We start from the raw sequence: 13600 nt of genomic DNA, 5'->3' as shown, positions 1-13600 counted from the left end.
GTGCCTGAAACCTGTTTGACAGCCGCACCGGGGAGGCTTTATGATAAGCCTCCAGGGACATCTTTCGCTGCCTGCTACGCCTTGGAATGACCTCCCAATCAACCACAGGCGAGGGCTCAGCCGCACTGCGGGCACCAACCGGGGCAACCACAGCGGGAGACCGATCTGGGGACAGACGGGACGAGGTTGACATCCCCGTGATACCCAAGTCCGGCTCCCCACAGTGGTGCCCATTGGCAACAGCCTCAAGCTGCGCGACCAAAGTCAGCGCCACTTGCAGCTGTGAGCGAAGGGATGCCAATTCAGCCCTCATCCGAACACAGCAATCACAGTCCCTGTCCATTCTAATCGATGCTGAACAACAGTTACTGAAACACGAGTCCGTGCCTAGATAACGCAAGGGAAACACGCAAAGAATGTATTAACTAACCTGTACAAATGCCTAACGACTGCGCTACAATCTGCCTGAATTTACGATTACAGTAACTAAAACTCGAAATTACACCTCCTATACGAAACTCACACGCAATTTAAGTAAGAATCTACGAAGTAAACACTAAAGCGCGATGCTACAACTCTCAAATACTATAATACGCCCAAAATTTATGAATTAAACAATGCAAATACCCAAAAACACGCAAAGAAATTAAGAATTAAACTATGTAACAAGTAAGCAAGCTAGGGGTATACGACTTGCTGCTGCAGCTGCTTATCCAACGGCGGCAGGGAGCCGCGTTTTATTTGGCGAACCCTTAGATGATCCAACATATATACTAATGAGACTGCCTACACTATGCTTGTCCATCCTTTCTCTGAGTCCTGCTGCATGGTGTGGGATCCTTACCAGATAGGATTAACGGAGTACGTTGAGAAAGTTCAAAGAAGTGCAGCACATTTTTTATTATCGAGAAATAGGAGAGAGAGAGTGTCACAGACATAAAGAGATCTGGGATGGACATTATTAAAACAAAGGTGTTTCTCGTTGTGGCAGGATCTTATCACAAATTTTGAATCACCAACTTTCTCCTCTGAATGCAGAAATACAGGGTGTCTTCTGAAAGACACCCGGGAGGGGTCATGCAGCTCAGCCACCAGCTGTTGCCGCCATAAACCATGGCATCCACATCGCCCGCCACCGCTGCACCCGACTCTCGGACACTAATCTACTAGTAGGCAGATGTGCACTCACTCCCTTGGAGTTAAGCATAAACAGCATTGCCATCTGATTAACTTAAGTGTGCCTTTATTTACAGTAGTTGCTCAAAGTGATGCCGCCCCCCCCCCCCCCCCCCCCCCCCTGTGATAAGAGCACCTGGCATCTCGTGAACACATTAGCAAACACTCAGCAAATTTCAGCTGCCGAAATCTGTGATATGACTAGCCGAACCCTGTCTTCCAACTCCTCGAGCGTGCAGGGTTTGGTTTGCATGCACCATGTCTTTTAATGTTCCCCAAAGATAATAATCACATGGATTTAGAATTAGAGAATGTGGAGGCCAACCATTCATCCCATCATCAAAAACACTTCGTATTGCTGTCATAGAAGCATTGGCGGTGTGTTGGCTTGCATTGAATAACGGTACATATTTTCGTTAGTTGTTAGTTCTCGAAAAAAGGATGCAGTATATTGTTCACATGCCTGTCAGAACGTATGGTTTCATGGAAAAAGATTGGTCCAGTAATTCGTCTTGCAGTAATTGTATACCACATTCCTGTTTTCACATCGTGGAGAGGTTGTTGATGCAATCCATAAGGATTTTCAAGGGCTCCAACGTCAATTGTTCTGAGTATTTATGTATCCTGACAAATGCTGCCATGCTTCATCAGAACAAAACGCATCCCAGGATCAACTTCCTCATCATGCACAGAGTGTAACAACAAGTTGCAATAATAACGTTGAGCAACAGTATCTGAGTTCCTCAATTTGTGCAGAGTTCTGCAAGTAGATGCTCTTGACACACCAGTCTGAAGTGTCAAACGGCGCAGAAATTTCTCGTCTAATTTATTTGCAGTTGAAACACTAGGTTCTCAGGGCCTTTGTTTGTGTAACACAGATCCAGTCTCTTGAAATATCTGCACTAATCTGCAATCTGGCCTTGTAACAATAACCAAAACGGCCTTGCTGTGCTGGTACTGCGAACGGCTGAAAGCAAGGGGAAACTACAGCCGTAATTTTTCCCAAGGGCATGCAGCTTTACTGTATGATTAAACGATGATGGCGTCCTCTTGGGTAAAATATTCCGGAGGTAAAATAGTCCCCCATTCGGATCTCCGGGCAGGGACTACTCAAGAGGACGTCGTTATCAGGAGAAAGAAAATTGGCGTTCTACGGATCAGAGCATGGAATGTCAGATCCCTTAATCGGGCAGGTAGGTTAGAAAATTTAAAAAGGGAAATGGATAGGTTGAAGTTAGATATAGTGGGAATTAGTGAAGTTCGGTGGCAGGAGGAGCAAGACTTCTGGTCAGGTGACTACAGGGTTATAAACACAAAATCAAATAGGGGTAATGCAGGAGTAGGTTTAATAATGAATAGGAAAATAGGAATGCAGGTAAGCTACTACGAACAGCATAGTGAACGCCTTATTGTGGTCAAGATAGACACGAAGCCCACACCTACTACAGTAGTACAAGTTTATATGCCAACTAGCTCTGCAGATGATGAAGAAATTGAAGAAATGTATGATGAAATAAAAGAAATTATTCAGATTGTGAAGGGAGACGAAAATTTAATAGTCATGGGTGACTGGAATTCGAGTGTAGGAAAAGGGAGAGAAGGAAACATAGTAGGTGAATATGGATTGGGGCTAAGAAATGAAAGAGGAAGCCGCCTGGCAGAATTTTGCACAGAGCACAACATAATCATAGCTAACACTTGGTTTAAGAATCATGAAAGAAGGTTGTATACATGGAAGAACCGTGGAGATACTAAAAGGTATCAGATAGATTATATAATGGTAAGACAGAGATTTGGGAACCAGGTTTTAAATTGTAAGACATTTCCAGGGGCAGATGCGGACTCCGACCACAATCTATTGGTTATGAACTGTAGATTAAAACTGAAGAAACTGCAAAAAGGTGGGAATTTAAGGAGATGGGACCTGGATAAACTGAAAGAACCAGAGGTTGTACAGAGTTTCAGGGAGAGCATAAGGGAACAATTGTCAGGAATGGGGGAAAGAAATATAGTAGAAGAAGAATGGGTAGCTTTGATGGATGAAGTAGCGAAGGCAGCAGAGGATCAAGTAGGTAAAAAGACGAGGGCTAGTAGAAATCCTTGGGTAACAGAAGAAATATTGAATTTAATTGATGAAAGGAGAAAATATAAAAATGCAGTAAATGAAGCAGGCAAAAAGGAATACAAAAGTCTCAAAAGTGAGATCGATAGGAAGTGCAAAATGGCTAAGCAGGGATGGCTAGAGGACAAATATAAGGATGTAGAGGCCTATCTCACTAGGGGTAAGATAGATACTGCCTACAGGAAAATTAAAGAGACCTTTGGAGATAAGAGAACGACTTGTATGAATATCAAGAGCTCAGATGGAAACCCAGTTCTAAGCAAAGAAGGGAAAGCAGAAAGGTGGAAGGAGTATATAGAGGGTCTATACAAGGGCGATGTACCTGACGACAATATTATGGAAATGGAAGAGGATGTAGATGAAGATGAAATGGGAGATATGATACTGCGTGAAGAGTTTGACAGAGCACTGAAAGACCTGAGTCGAAACAAGGCCCCCGGAGTAGACAACATTCCATTGGAGCTACTGACGGCCTTGGGAGAGCCAGTCCTGACAAAGCTCTACCATCTGGTGAGGAAGATGTATGAAACAGGCGAAATACCCTCAGACTTCAAGAAGAATATAATAATTCGAATCCCAAAGAAAGCAGGTGTTGACAGATGTGAAAATTACCGAACTATCAGTTTAATAAGTCACAGCTGCAAAATACTAACACGAATTCTTTACAGACGAATGGAAAGACTAGTAGAAGCCAACCTCGGGGAAGATCAGTTTGGATTCCGTAGAAACAGTGGAACACGTGAGGCAATACTGACCTTACGACTTATCTTAGAAGAAAGATTAAGGAAAGGCAAACCTACGTTTCTAGCATTTGTAGACTTGGAGAAAGCTTTTGACAATGTTGACTGGAATACTGTCTTTCAAATTCTAAAGGTGGCAGGGGTAAAATACAGGGAGTGGAAGGCTATTTACAATTTGTACAGAAACCAGATGGCAGTTGTAAGAGTCGAGGGACATGAAAGGGAAGCAGTGGTTGGGAAGGGAGTAAGACAGGGTTGTAGCCTCTCCCCGATGTTGTTCAATCTGTGTATTGAGCAAGCAGTAAAGGAAACAAAAGAAAAATTCGGAGTAGGTATTAAAATTCATGGAGAAGAAATAAAAACTTTGAGGTTCGCCGATGACATTGTAATTCTGTCAGAGACAGCAAAGGACTTGGAAGAGCAGTTGAATGGAATGGATAGTGTCTTGAAAGGAGGATATAAGATAAACATCAACAAAAGCAAAACAAGGACAATGGAATGTAGTCTAATTAAGTCGGGTGATGCTGAGGGAATTAGATTAGGAAATGAGACACTTAAAGTGTATAGGAGTTTTGCTATTTGGGGAGCAAAATAACTGATGATGGTCGAAGTAGAGAGGATATAAAATGTAGAATGGCAATGGCAAGGAAATCGTTTCTGAAGAAGAGAAATTTGTTAACATCGAGTATAGATTTAAGTGTCAGGAAGTCATTTCTGAAAGTATTTGTATGAAGTGTAGCCATGTATGGAAGTGAAACATGGACGATAATAGTTTGGACAAGAAGAGAATAGAAGCTTTCGAAATGTGGTGCTACAGAAGAATGGTGAAGATTAGATGGGTAGATCATGTAACTAATGAGGAAGTATTGAATAGGATTGGGGAGAAGAGAAGTTTGTGGCACAACTTGACCAGAAGAAGGGATCGGTTGGTAGGACATGTTCTGAGGCATCAAGGGATCACCAATTTAGTATTGGAGGGCAGCGTGGAGGGTAAAAATCGTAGAGGGAGACCAAGAGATGAGTACACTAAACAGATTCAGAAGGATGTAGGTTGCAGTAGGTACTGGGAGATGAAAAAGCTTGCACAGGATAGAGTAGCATGGAGAGCTGCATCAAACCAGTCTCAGGACTGAAGACCACAACAACAACAACAATCTGCATATCGCCGAGTCATTGGGAACACGCACACCAGAAAATTTTCATTTGAATTCAAACCTACATTCCATGTGTAATTCTGTTTTTGCATAGTTCAACACAAGAAACACTCATTGGTCTTTCGTGTATACCATACCGAATGGAAACTCGACACAGTACAGAAGACACGCGCACAGTGTTTCTGTCTGAGGACTGTACCCAGCAACATACAGGCAGGGAAAGCCCCAGACTCGGCGCAGTTGCAATAATGATGGCTAGCAACAATATTTGAAGTGATTAAACTTGACAAAAAAAAACACCCGTAAACTCAGTCACACAGGTAGGTAGCAGGCACAAAGTGTTGGTATCCAAGAACTATGCATATGCAGATGCAGTGGTAACAGCTGGCAAACACGCCACACGACCTGCAGACCCCTCCTGGGCGTCTTTCATGAGACACCCTGTATTTTTATTGGCACCAACCTACATTGAGAGTAACAATCATCATAATAAAATAAGGGAAACCAGAGCTTGCATGGAAAGATATTGGTGTTCATTTCTTCTGCGCAGTTTTTGAGAGTGAAATAATAGACAATTATTGTGGAGGTGGTTTTAATTAACTCTCTGCCAGGCAGTTAAGTGTGATTTGCAGAGTATCCGTATAGATGAAGATAACAAACCAAATTCGGCATAAATAACAGAACTGAACTTGGCAAAAAAACACAGAATTTGACAAAAACAATGGTTTTGGCAAGAAATACAGAATTTGGCGACATGGGATTTTGCAAATGCACCACCAAATTTGATACAAAAAGCAACATTAAAGTTTGTAAAAAAACACCTCAGCAAAAAACAACAAATTTGATCATGAAGTAAAACATTTTTTACGCGTCCCTAGTGATAACAGTAAATAAGTCTTAATGTCAGAAAGAGAGAGAGAGAGGGGGGGGGGGGGGGAGATGGCCAGAGAGAGGGGTGGTGAGGATATGGAGAGATATTGGAGGGGGGGGGGGGAGATTAGTATATTTATACAACATCCATACATATTTTTGCAACTGCGAAGCATTGCCGAGGTCACTAGTACAGTCTGATGAAAGAGCAGGACCCAGGTACAGTTGAAAATGTGATAGCGGAGATTAAAATTGCTCAGTCAGACCAGTAATTACTAATATAGATTGTTCTACATACAAAATTGATATGGAGCTCAACAAAATATTGAAAACGAATTTTATTTATGCAGAATCCTATAATATTACAAACAGTGCGACCTTCACTCGGGAAATACCAGACGGTGCTCTACTTTCACTTCAGTGGATATCAAGAACCTATATACAAATATCCTGGTCAGTGAAGCCTTAGAACTGATAAGAATAAATCTGCTATGTAACAAAACATAGGCCAGGCTGATGTAGTAGAACTGATAGAAATATTAGTTTGTTTTGTCATGTAACTATTGTATATTTGACAACAAATGTTACAGGCAAAGTGATGGCCTTACCATGGGAAACTGCTTAGCAGGAACCATTGCGTATATCTTTATTAACCTGGTGGAGAAGGCTTTTTTCAAGGTGAATCCAGAAATTAACAACAACAACAACAACAACATAGTATACTACAAAAGCTATATTGATGACTCAGTTGTGCTTTATGGAGGGAACAAAATGCAAATAGAAAACTTGTCCAAGAAAACAAGTAGTGTGCATGCCAAGATCAAATTCATGATGGAACATAAAGTAGACGCAAAGTGTATATTTTTTTTTTACAACAAAAACAGCAGACATGCATTTCAAATATTCAGAAAACCAGCATGTACAAACATGATTATCAATCCCCTCTCCAGTCATCATCTAATTCAGAAGCATGCATACTTTTACTCTATGATACATAGAATAATATGGCTTCTCCTAGGCTAAGCAAAAGTAAAGAAAGAATTAGACATATTAAGACAGGTCACAATATCCAATAAAGTCAAGTTAAAAAGTAACATGAAATACATAAGAAAACATCAGGTAGAACTGAGCATATGTTCCAGAGAAAGGGAGTTAAAATTGCGTGCATAAAAGCGTGTAACAGAAAAATAAGATAGTGCCATAACATGGCACTTATGAGTAATAAATACCAAGCCGTGATTGTGATAAAAGCTATATCGGCCATACAGGCAGGTTCTTTGACTTAAGATTCAAAGAACACACACACACACACCAGCAGTAAAACAGCGTTAGGTTTACATATGCAAGTGTTTGGATATGATATTGGTAACATGGACCAACTACTAAAAATTCTACATAGTGTTGAAAAAATTAGGCAGTTGGACATTTTGAAACAACTGGAGATTTATGTCACAAAACACAAAGAGCCGTACAAACTCCTCAATGAACAAAATGAGTCTGCAACTAACGCATATTTTAAAATTGACGACGATATACTTAGCTGAGTTAGTCACAGCTCCCTTCGCACATGCTCCAGCTGATCATAGGCCGCCTTGTGAATGAGTCCATGTCGCGTTTGTGCTTCCTAACATGAACTAGTTAATATAAATCCCTTGCAGTCAGAGGAAGAGTGCCAGAAAGCTGCAACAAGGAACTGCCGTGGTTATCCATTGTGTGCCAGGTTTCCAAAAGTTATGTGCATTTGTGTAAAGACTGAGTGTAGCACCACTGAGCACCGAAAAATATATCATAAAGATTGCTACTCTATCTCCTTTATTGTAAAAGCCTTACTTTGTTGTAAATAGGTTTTACAGTTTTAAAGACCTATATTTACTGTCATACTTTATGAATAAAAGATTGAAATAGCATTGTGATAATTGTTGTATTTTATGATTTCCATGGTTAAAGGTTGTTCTATAGGGGTCATGCGCAGCTAGTGCAAAGAGTAGGGAAGGATAAGTACATTTTGTTGTATGTTCATAATTCCCTGGTTTCTGATTTTATGTTTAAATGACAGTGCATGAAGACTTGTTCATCAAATGAATCCCATAGGTATATACCATATGCATGTTAATAGCATTTTACTAATTTCACAATCAGACATAGTGAAAATAACTGCACTTATTTCAGGTCTTAATTTAAACTTTTCTGTTCTCTGTTGTAGCATCTGATGATGGCCTTTTAAGGCCGAAACTGGTTAGGACTGTATCATAAAAAATTAATAATAATAAGTTACTTTTATCACTGATCATATTCTTGAATGAAGTGTCTGCATACTGTTACTGCTCGAAAGTGAGTGCACTGGTGTTTGTTGACTAAGGAATAGCGTAAACAGTGAGGGGAGCATGTGACGGATACACTCCATTTCAAAATATTGCAAATTATCATTGTACGTTTTCTGAGCTTGTAAGTTGCTAAACCGATGTATTACATACTAATGTTGTTATATAACTGATCATTACATGCAGTCATAAATTATTTAGTAAATAGTAATCTTGTACTAAATTGTAGCTTTTGTACCATACAAAGGCCTGCATTACATTGTGACTATACTCGCCATTGTTGGTACATGGCTCTCACCTTCACCACTAAATATTCACGAAATGTGTTATAGAGATTCTTTATCTGAGATGTCTGTCATTGTTTATATGGGTAATGTGTTTGACAAAGGCAAACAGATAAATTAAGACCTCTGATTGAATAATAGTAAATCATCATTGCTGTGTCATAATTATAACTTTTTACGGGATACAAAAGGAAGTAAAACATAATCATTAAGCAAGGCAGATGCACACATTAACCTATAATATTCCCTCTTGTGGTCAGAGGCCAGGCTCATGCAAAGCAAGAAAAATTCACAGTACTATTGACACATGTATGAGAAGTGAAATGTGACACAGAAATTGCCAACTTGGAGCTAGGCACAAGCTGCATACATGAAAAGAAACGTGCAAGCAACAAAAATATTTGGGAGTACAAAATCAATACTTCATCAAGTGGGTGAACTATTACTCAGTAATGAAAACACGCCATGTCATGTGCAATAGAGCTAATCATAAAGTAATTTTAAGTAGTTCAGTTTCTTTCCTGACCTTACTCAGTATTGTCTCATAGTTTCCCAGCCACTTCATATGCCAGGATTAATTCACTCAGTAATCTATTATTTCCACAACCTTCACTCTGTTCATACTTACTATCTTACTATGGGTGTTTTATTATCTGTACTTCCATTCAACTTCTTGCTGTTTGTTTCCCCGCTGTCTCATCACTTTCTTTAATCATACGTGATGTGTTTAATGCCTTTTTACTGTAATAAATTTACCAACATTATTTCATTATTCTGCTGCACAATTTTTACTTGTGTATGTCAGTTGCTGCCTTCTCATCTTGTATGTTTCCACATTTGACCTTGGTTTTACTCACAACTTCTCATGTTGTCTGCAGTTACCAACTCTCTCTTTCTCTCTCTCTCCCCCTCCCTCCCTCCCTCCCTCCCTCCAGCCCCTGAAGAGGTGAATAGGAAGCCTCGAGTTCTGAAAGTTTAATCTTAAGAATTCCCCACCTCCACATGAACCCTGACCCCAACCCCACCCCCTCTCTACATGTTTGCTCTATGCCCCATTTCGAGTGTGGAGCAAATAAGTGCAACAGAGTGACAACAATGTTTCTATTATAGCCATGTCAACTGTCCAAGGTAACAGGCTTTTACTTTAATGGTAGAGTCTAAAATACTGGACTATTATTTGTAGTTACTGATAAGGAATGATGACGCATTGTGTCTGTACACACGGTAGATAAGCTATGCCTACCATCTCATGTCCTGATAAATTTAGTATTAATATTTCATTATGTATGTTTGAATGGGTCTGTGAAGTATGTTCAATTAAAGTGATTTTTTCGTTTTGCAGAAACACCGAAAATACATCGGATAAAGAATTTAATGTCAATGGCCGAAGAGGAAGTCTGACAACGAGACATGCAAGTAACACACAACCAAATGCATCTACAAGCTCAAGCAGTGGTGATGAAAGTGATCCTGAAAGCCTTTGTCAACAAAGGCTAACTAGTGGTTCTCAGAGTGATCTCAGTGCAAGTCATTCCACTTCAAAGACAGTAAAAAATTCTGAAGCAAATAATCAACAAAAATTGAGATTGGGGGCTTCCAAAAAGTATGAGAATCCTGAAAATTTGTCAATGGGGATGCCAGTTTGCCGCGAGCCTGAAAATTTAGATTCTAATATGTGCCGAAGAATTGGAAATATGGTAGCATTTCGAGATCATGATACATCTAGAAGTAATGTCAACACAAATAGGCAAAGACAGTTAGAATCATTACGTCGAATGGAAGAAAGACTACTTAGCTTGTCACGCAGAAGCAACAGTTCATCCTCTGGCGCTGCGAAAGCTGAAGAGACAAGTAAATCAACCGACACACCTGCATTTGTAAGGAGAAGGCTTCCACCTTCAAAGTCATCAATGTCAATGTATGTTTTAGATATTTCAAATGTCCTTTCACACTGTGTTGTGAGATGGTTGCCTGTTAAGGAAAATAGAGGGCCTGAAGAAATGATTTTGTATACTTTAGTCGCAGGTAAAGGTGAACTCATTATGTTTGGTGGTATTCAAAAAGATGCAACTTCCATTGCTGCTAGTGCCCAGCAGTCATCTTATGGATCAAATACAGTCTCAAATTCTCTCTACTTCATTACGTCACCAAAAGGAATCATTTAATTCTATTCAAAAATAATAAGAGTACTCGGAAGACTGCAGGCACGAAACACTTATATCTGTGTTAAGAGACTTATTTATTTTTATGTTATGTTTTGTTCCTTTTTCTCTTTTTTTACCCTCCTATAAAATACTGCTGATGGAAGAAATTCTTTTCACAGTTTGTAAATATTGAAAATTATGGCACAGAAAAAGTTAAAATTAAATAAAGAAATGAGTGTAAACATTTGATGTTAAGTCTATGGATATTTTCGGACATATAACATGTGCAGCTGTACAACAAATAAAGTATTGTCATAAAATAATCTGAATTAATTAACTCATATGATCTTAATGTAGTTACGGGGATTCCACCCCAAGGTCTTGCTTTTTGAAGGCTGATGCAAAGACAGTAACCACTTTCAAGTTTTTGCTTCTACTTTTTTGGTGTCACATTATGATACTTTTTAGAGCTTTAATCTAAGAAGGTTTTTAAATCTTTAAACACAAACCGTTCCATCTTATGAGCTTCAGTATTGATTATTTGCCACATACTGAATCTGCATTTCAATAGGTGTGTGTGTGTGTGTGTGTGTGTGTGTGTGTGTGTGTGTGTGTGTTCCAAAGAGACAAGGTGGTGGGCCAGTACTTGCTTTCAGAAGGCAAAATTGGATGTACTGCACTGTACAGAAACACTTAAATGTAGAGTATACTATTCCTAGCCTTCCGAACTTGTTCTCTCCTTTCCCAGGAAAGAAAGAAGCATTGATTGGTTAGGAGAAGATTGGAAAGGATGGGCAGGTCACTCAGAACATAAATTGAGAGGACACACCTTTTGTGTGGAGCCATTCACACTCTTTGTAATTTAACATTTTTCTCAACTGAATTTTCTCATATATGTACGAAGAATAGCAGGCTGGAAATGAGCTGGCTAAAAATGAGTGTAATAGGTTGGCCACATTAATACATGATATGAAATTGTGTCTCTCTGTAAAACAAATTAGTAAATTAGTACTAGTGCAATCTCTGGTGTTCATGATTTTTACTTACAGCGCCATATTGACTGTTTTCCAATTAGAGACCAAATTATAATGCTTGTAGTGACTATTTAAATTTGGGTCAGCTTAAAGAATATGTTGTGTGTGACCTGTACGGACCAGCTGCTATCAGTTCAGTGACAATTGCTGAGAGTATAAAGTGCCAAATCCTACACAGTAAAATTATATATGTTATTTTGCTTTAATTTTAATGCTTTCAAATAACTAGTGTCGTATACTCTTAGTTGTTATACAATTATAACTATGTTCAAAACATGTACGTTCTTAGATATGAATTACAGTATAATGATGTGTGGTTTCTCTAGAATTACAATAGTATAAACAAAAAACAGTGCCTGATCAGGTAAATAGAGAAGGTATATCAGTGGCAAATATATGTGCATTTGAAGTGGCAGTAAATTTTTATAGATAAACTGGGATGGATTTATGAAATTTTTGTTGCACATAAGAGTATTTTTGCTTTTGGAAATCAATCACTGAAAACTATTCATTTTGGCAAAATAAATGAAAAGCTCAAATGTAAAAATGCATCTATTAAAGAGTAAGTGAACATTTCATATAAACCATAATAGGAACTTGATAGAACTAAACAGTACTAATTGGTAATGCATTAGAGAAGATTAGAAAGTTTTGATTTCAGAAACTATTGAAAATAACAGAAGAAACTTACATTGCATAGTCATCACCGAGCGAGGTGGCGCAGTGGTTAGACACTGGACTCGCATTCGGGAGGACGACGGTTCAATCCCGCGTCCGGCCGTCCTGATTTAGGTTTTCCGTGATTTCCCTAAATCGCTCCAGCCAAATGCTGGGATGGTTCCTTTCAAAGGGCACGGCCGACTTCCTTCCCTGTCCTTCCCTAATCCGATGAGACCGATGACCTCGCTGTCTGGTCTCCTTCCCCAACACAACCAACCAACCATAGTCATCACATTTCATCAGAGTAACCAACAACACAGAGAAAATTGTATAAGCATTCATATACACTGTTGGCCACCGTAAATGCAACACCCTGAAGGAAGCATCCGAATCAAGTGAAATTTACACCATGGGTTTGCAGCGATGAGATATGCAACTGATTAGAATTTCAGCGCAGACGCACATCACGCGCGCCTGTGGCGCCACCTTATAGTGCCATTTAAGGCTTGGCGATTTCGACGAGTGTACGTTCGGCACGTGTGTTTACCTTGTGGTTGTTTCACAAGACGATCAGTTATGCCTCGTAGACAACAGCGATCATCATTTGATCAAATATCCAAGTTCGACAGAGGAAGGATAGTGGCTTACCGAGATTGTGGATTATCATACAGAGAAATCGCTAGTCATGTTGGACGAAACCAAACAACTGTAATGCGGATATGTGGCCGTTGGATGCAGGAGGGTGCGACGGACCGACGTGGTCGATCGCATTCACCTCGGTGCACCACTGCACGTGCTGATAGGCAAATTGTGCACATGGCAGTGACGGATCGCTCAGTGACATCCCGAACCATAGCACAGCACATTGCGTCTGTAACGCATCATCCAGTGTCTGCGCGTACCATTCGATGCCGTTTACAGCAGAGTGGTCTGTCCGCAAGACGTCCATTGCTTCGTCTACCATTGACGCAGAACCACAGACGTCTCCGCCGCCAATGGTGTGATGACAGACGGATGTGGACGGCAGAATGGAATGACGCTGTCTTTACTGACGAGGCACGCTTCTGTCTACAGCACCACGATGGTCGGATTCGA

At 39.9% G+C, this 13600-nt stretch overlaps 1 protein-coding gene across 1 annotated transcript in view; it reads left to right on the top strand.

The window, feature by feature from the left end:
* LOC124615492 (F-box only protein 42) overlaps positions 1-11057 on the top strand; it is a 63942-nt gene extending 52885 nt beyond the window's left edge. Inside the window, exon 8 of the mRNA XM_047143436.1 lies at positions 10010-11057. Within this exon, the coding sequence (XP_046999392.1) occupies positions 10010-10832 (823 nt within the window). The 3' untranslated portion in view covers positions 10833-11057. The remainder of the gene's footprint in view (positions 1-10009) is intronic.
* Positions 11058-13600: the final 2543 nt, after the last annotated feature.

This window comes from Schistocerca americana, chromosome 5 (genome assembly GCF_021461395.2).
Source record: "Schistocerca americana isolate TAMUIC-IGC-003095 chromosome 5, iqSchAmer2.1, whole genome shotgun sequence".
Taxonomy (NCBI): Eukaryota; Metazoa; Arthropoda; class Insecta; order Orthoptera; family Acrididae; genus Schistocerca; species Schistocerca americana.
Note: the sequence above shows the minus strand (reverse complement) of the source record. Positions and strands in the feature narration are given on the sequence as shown.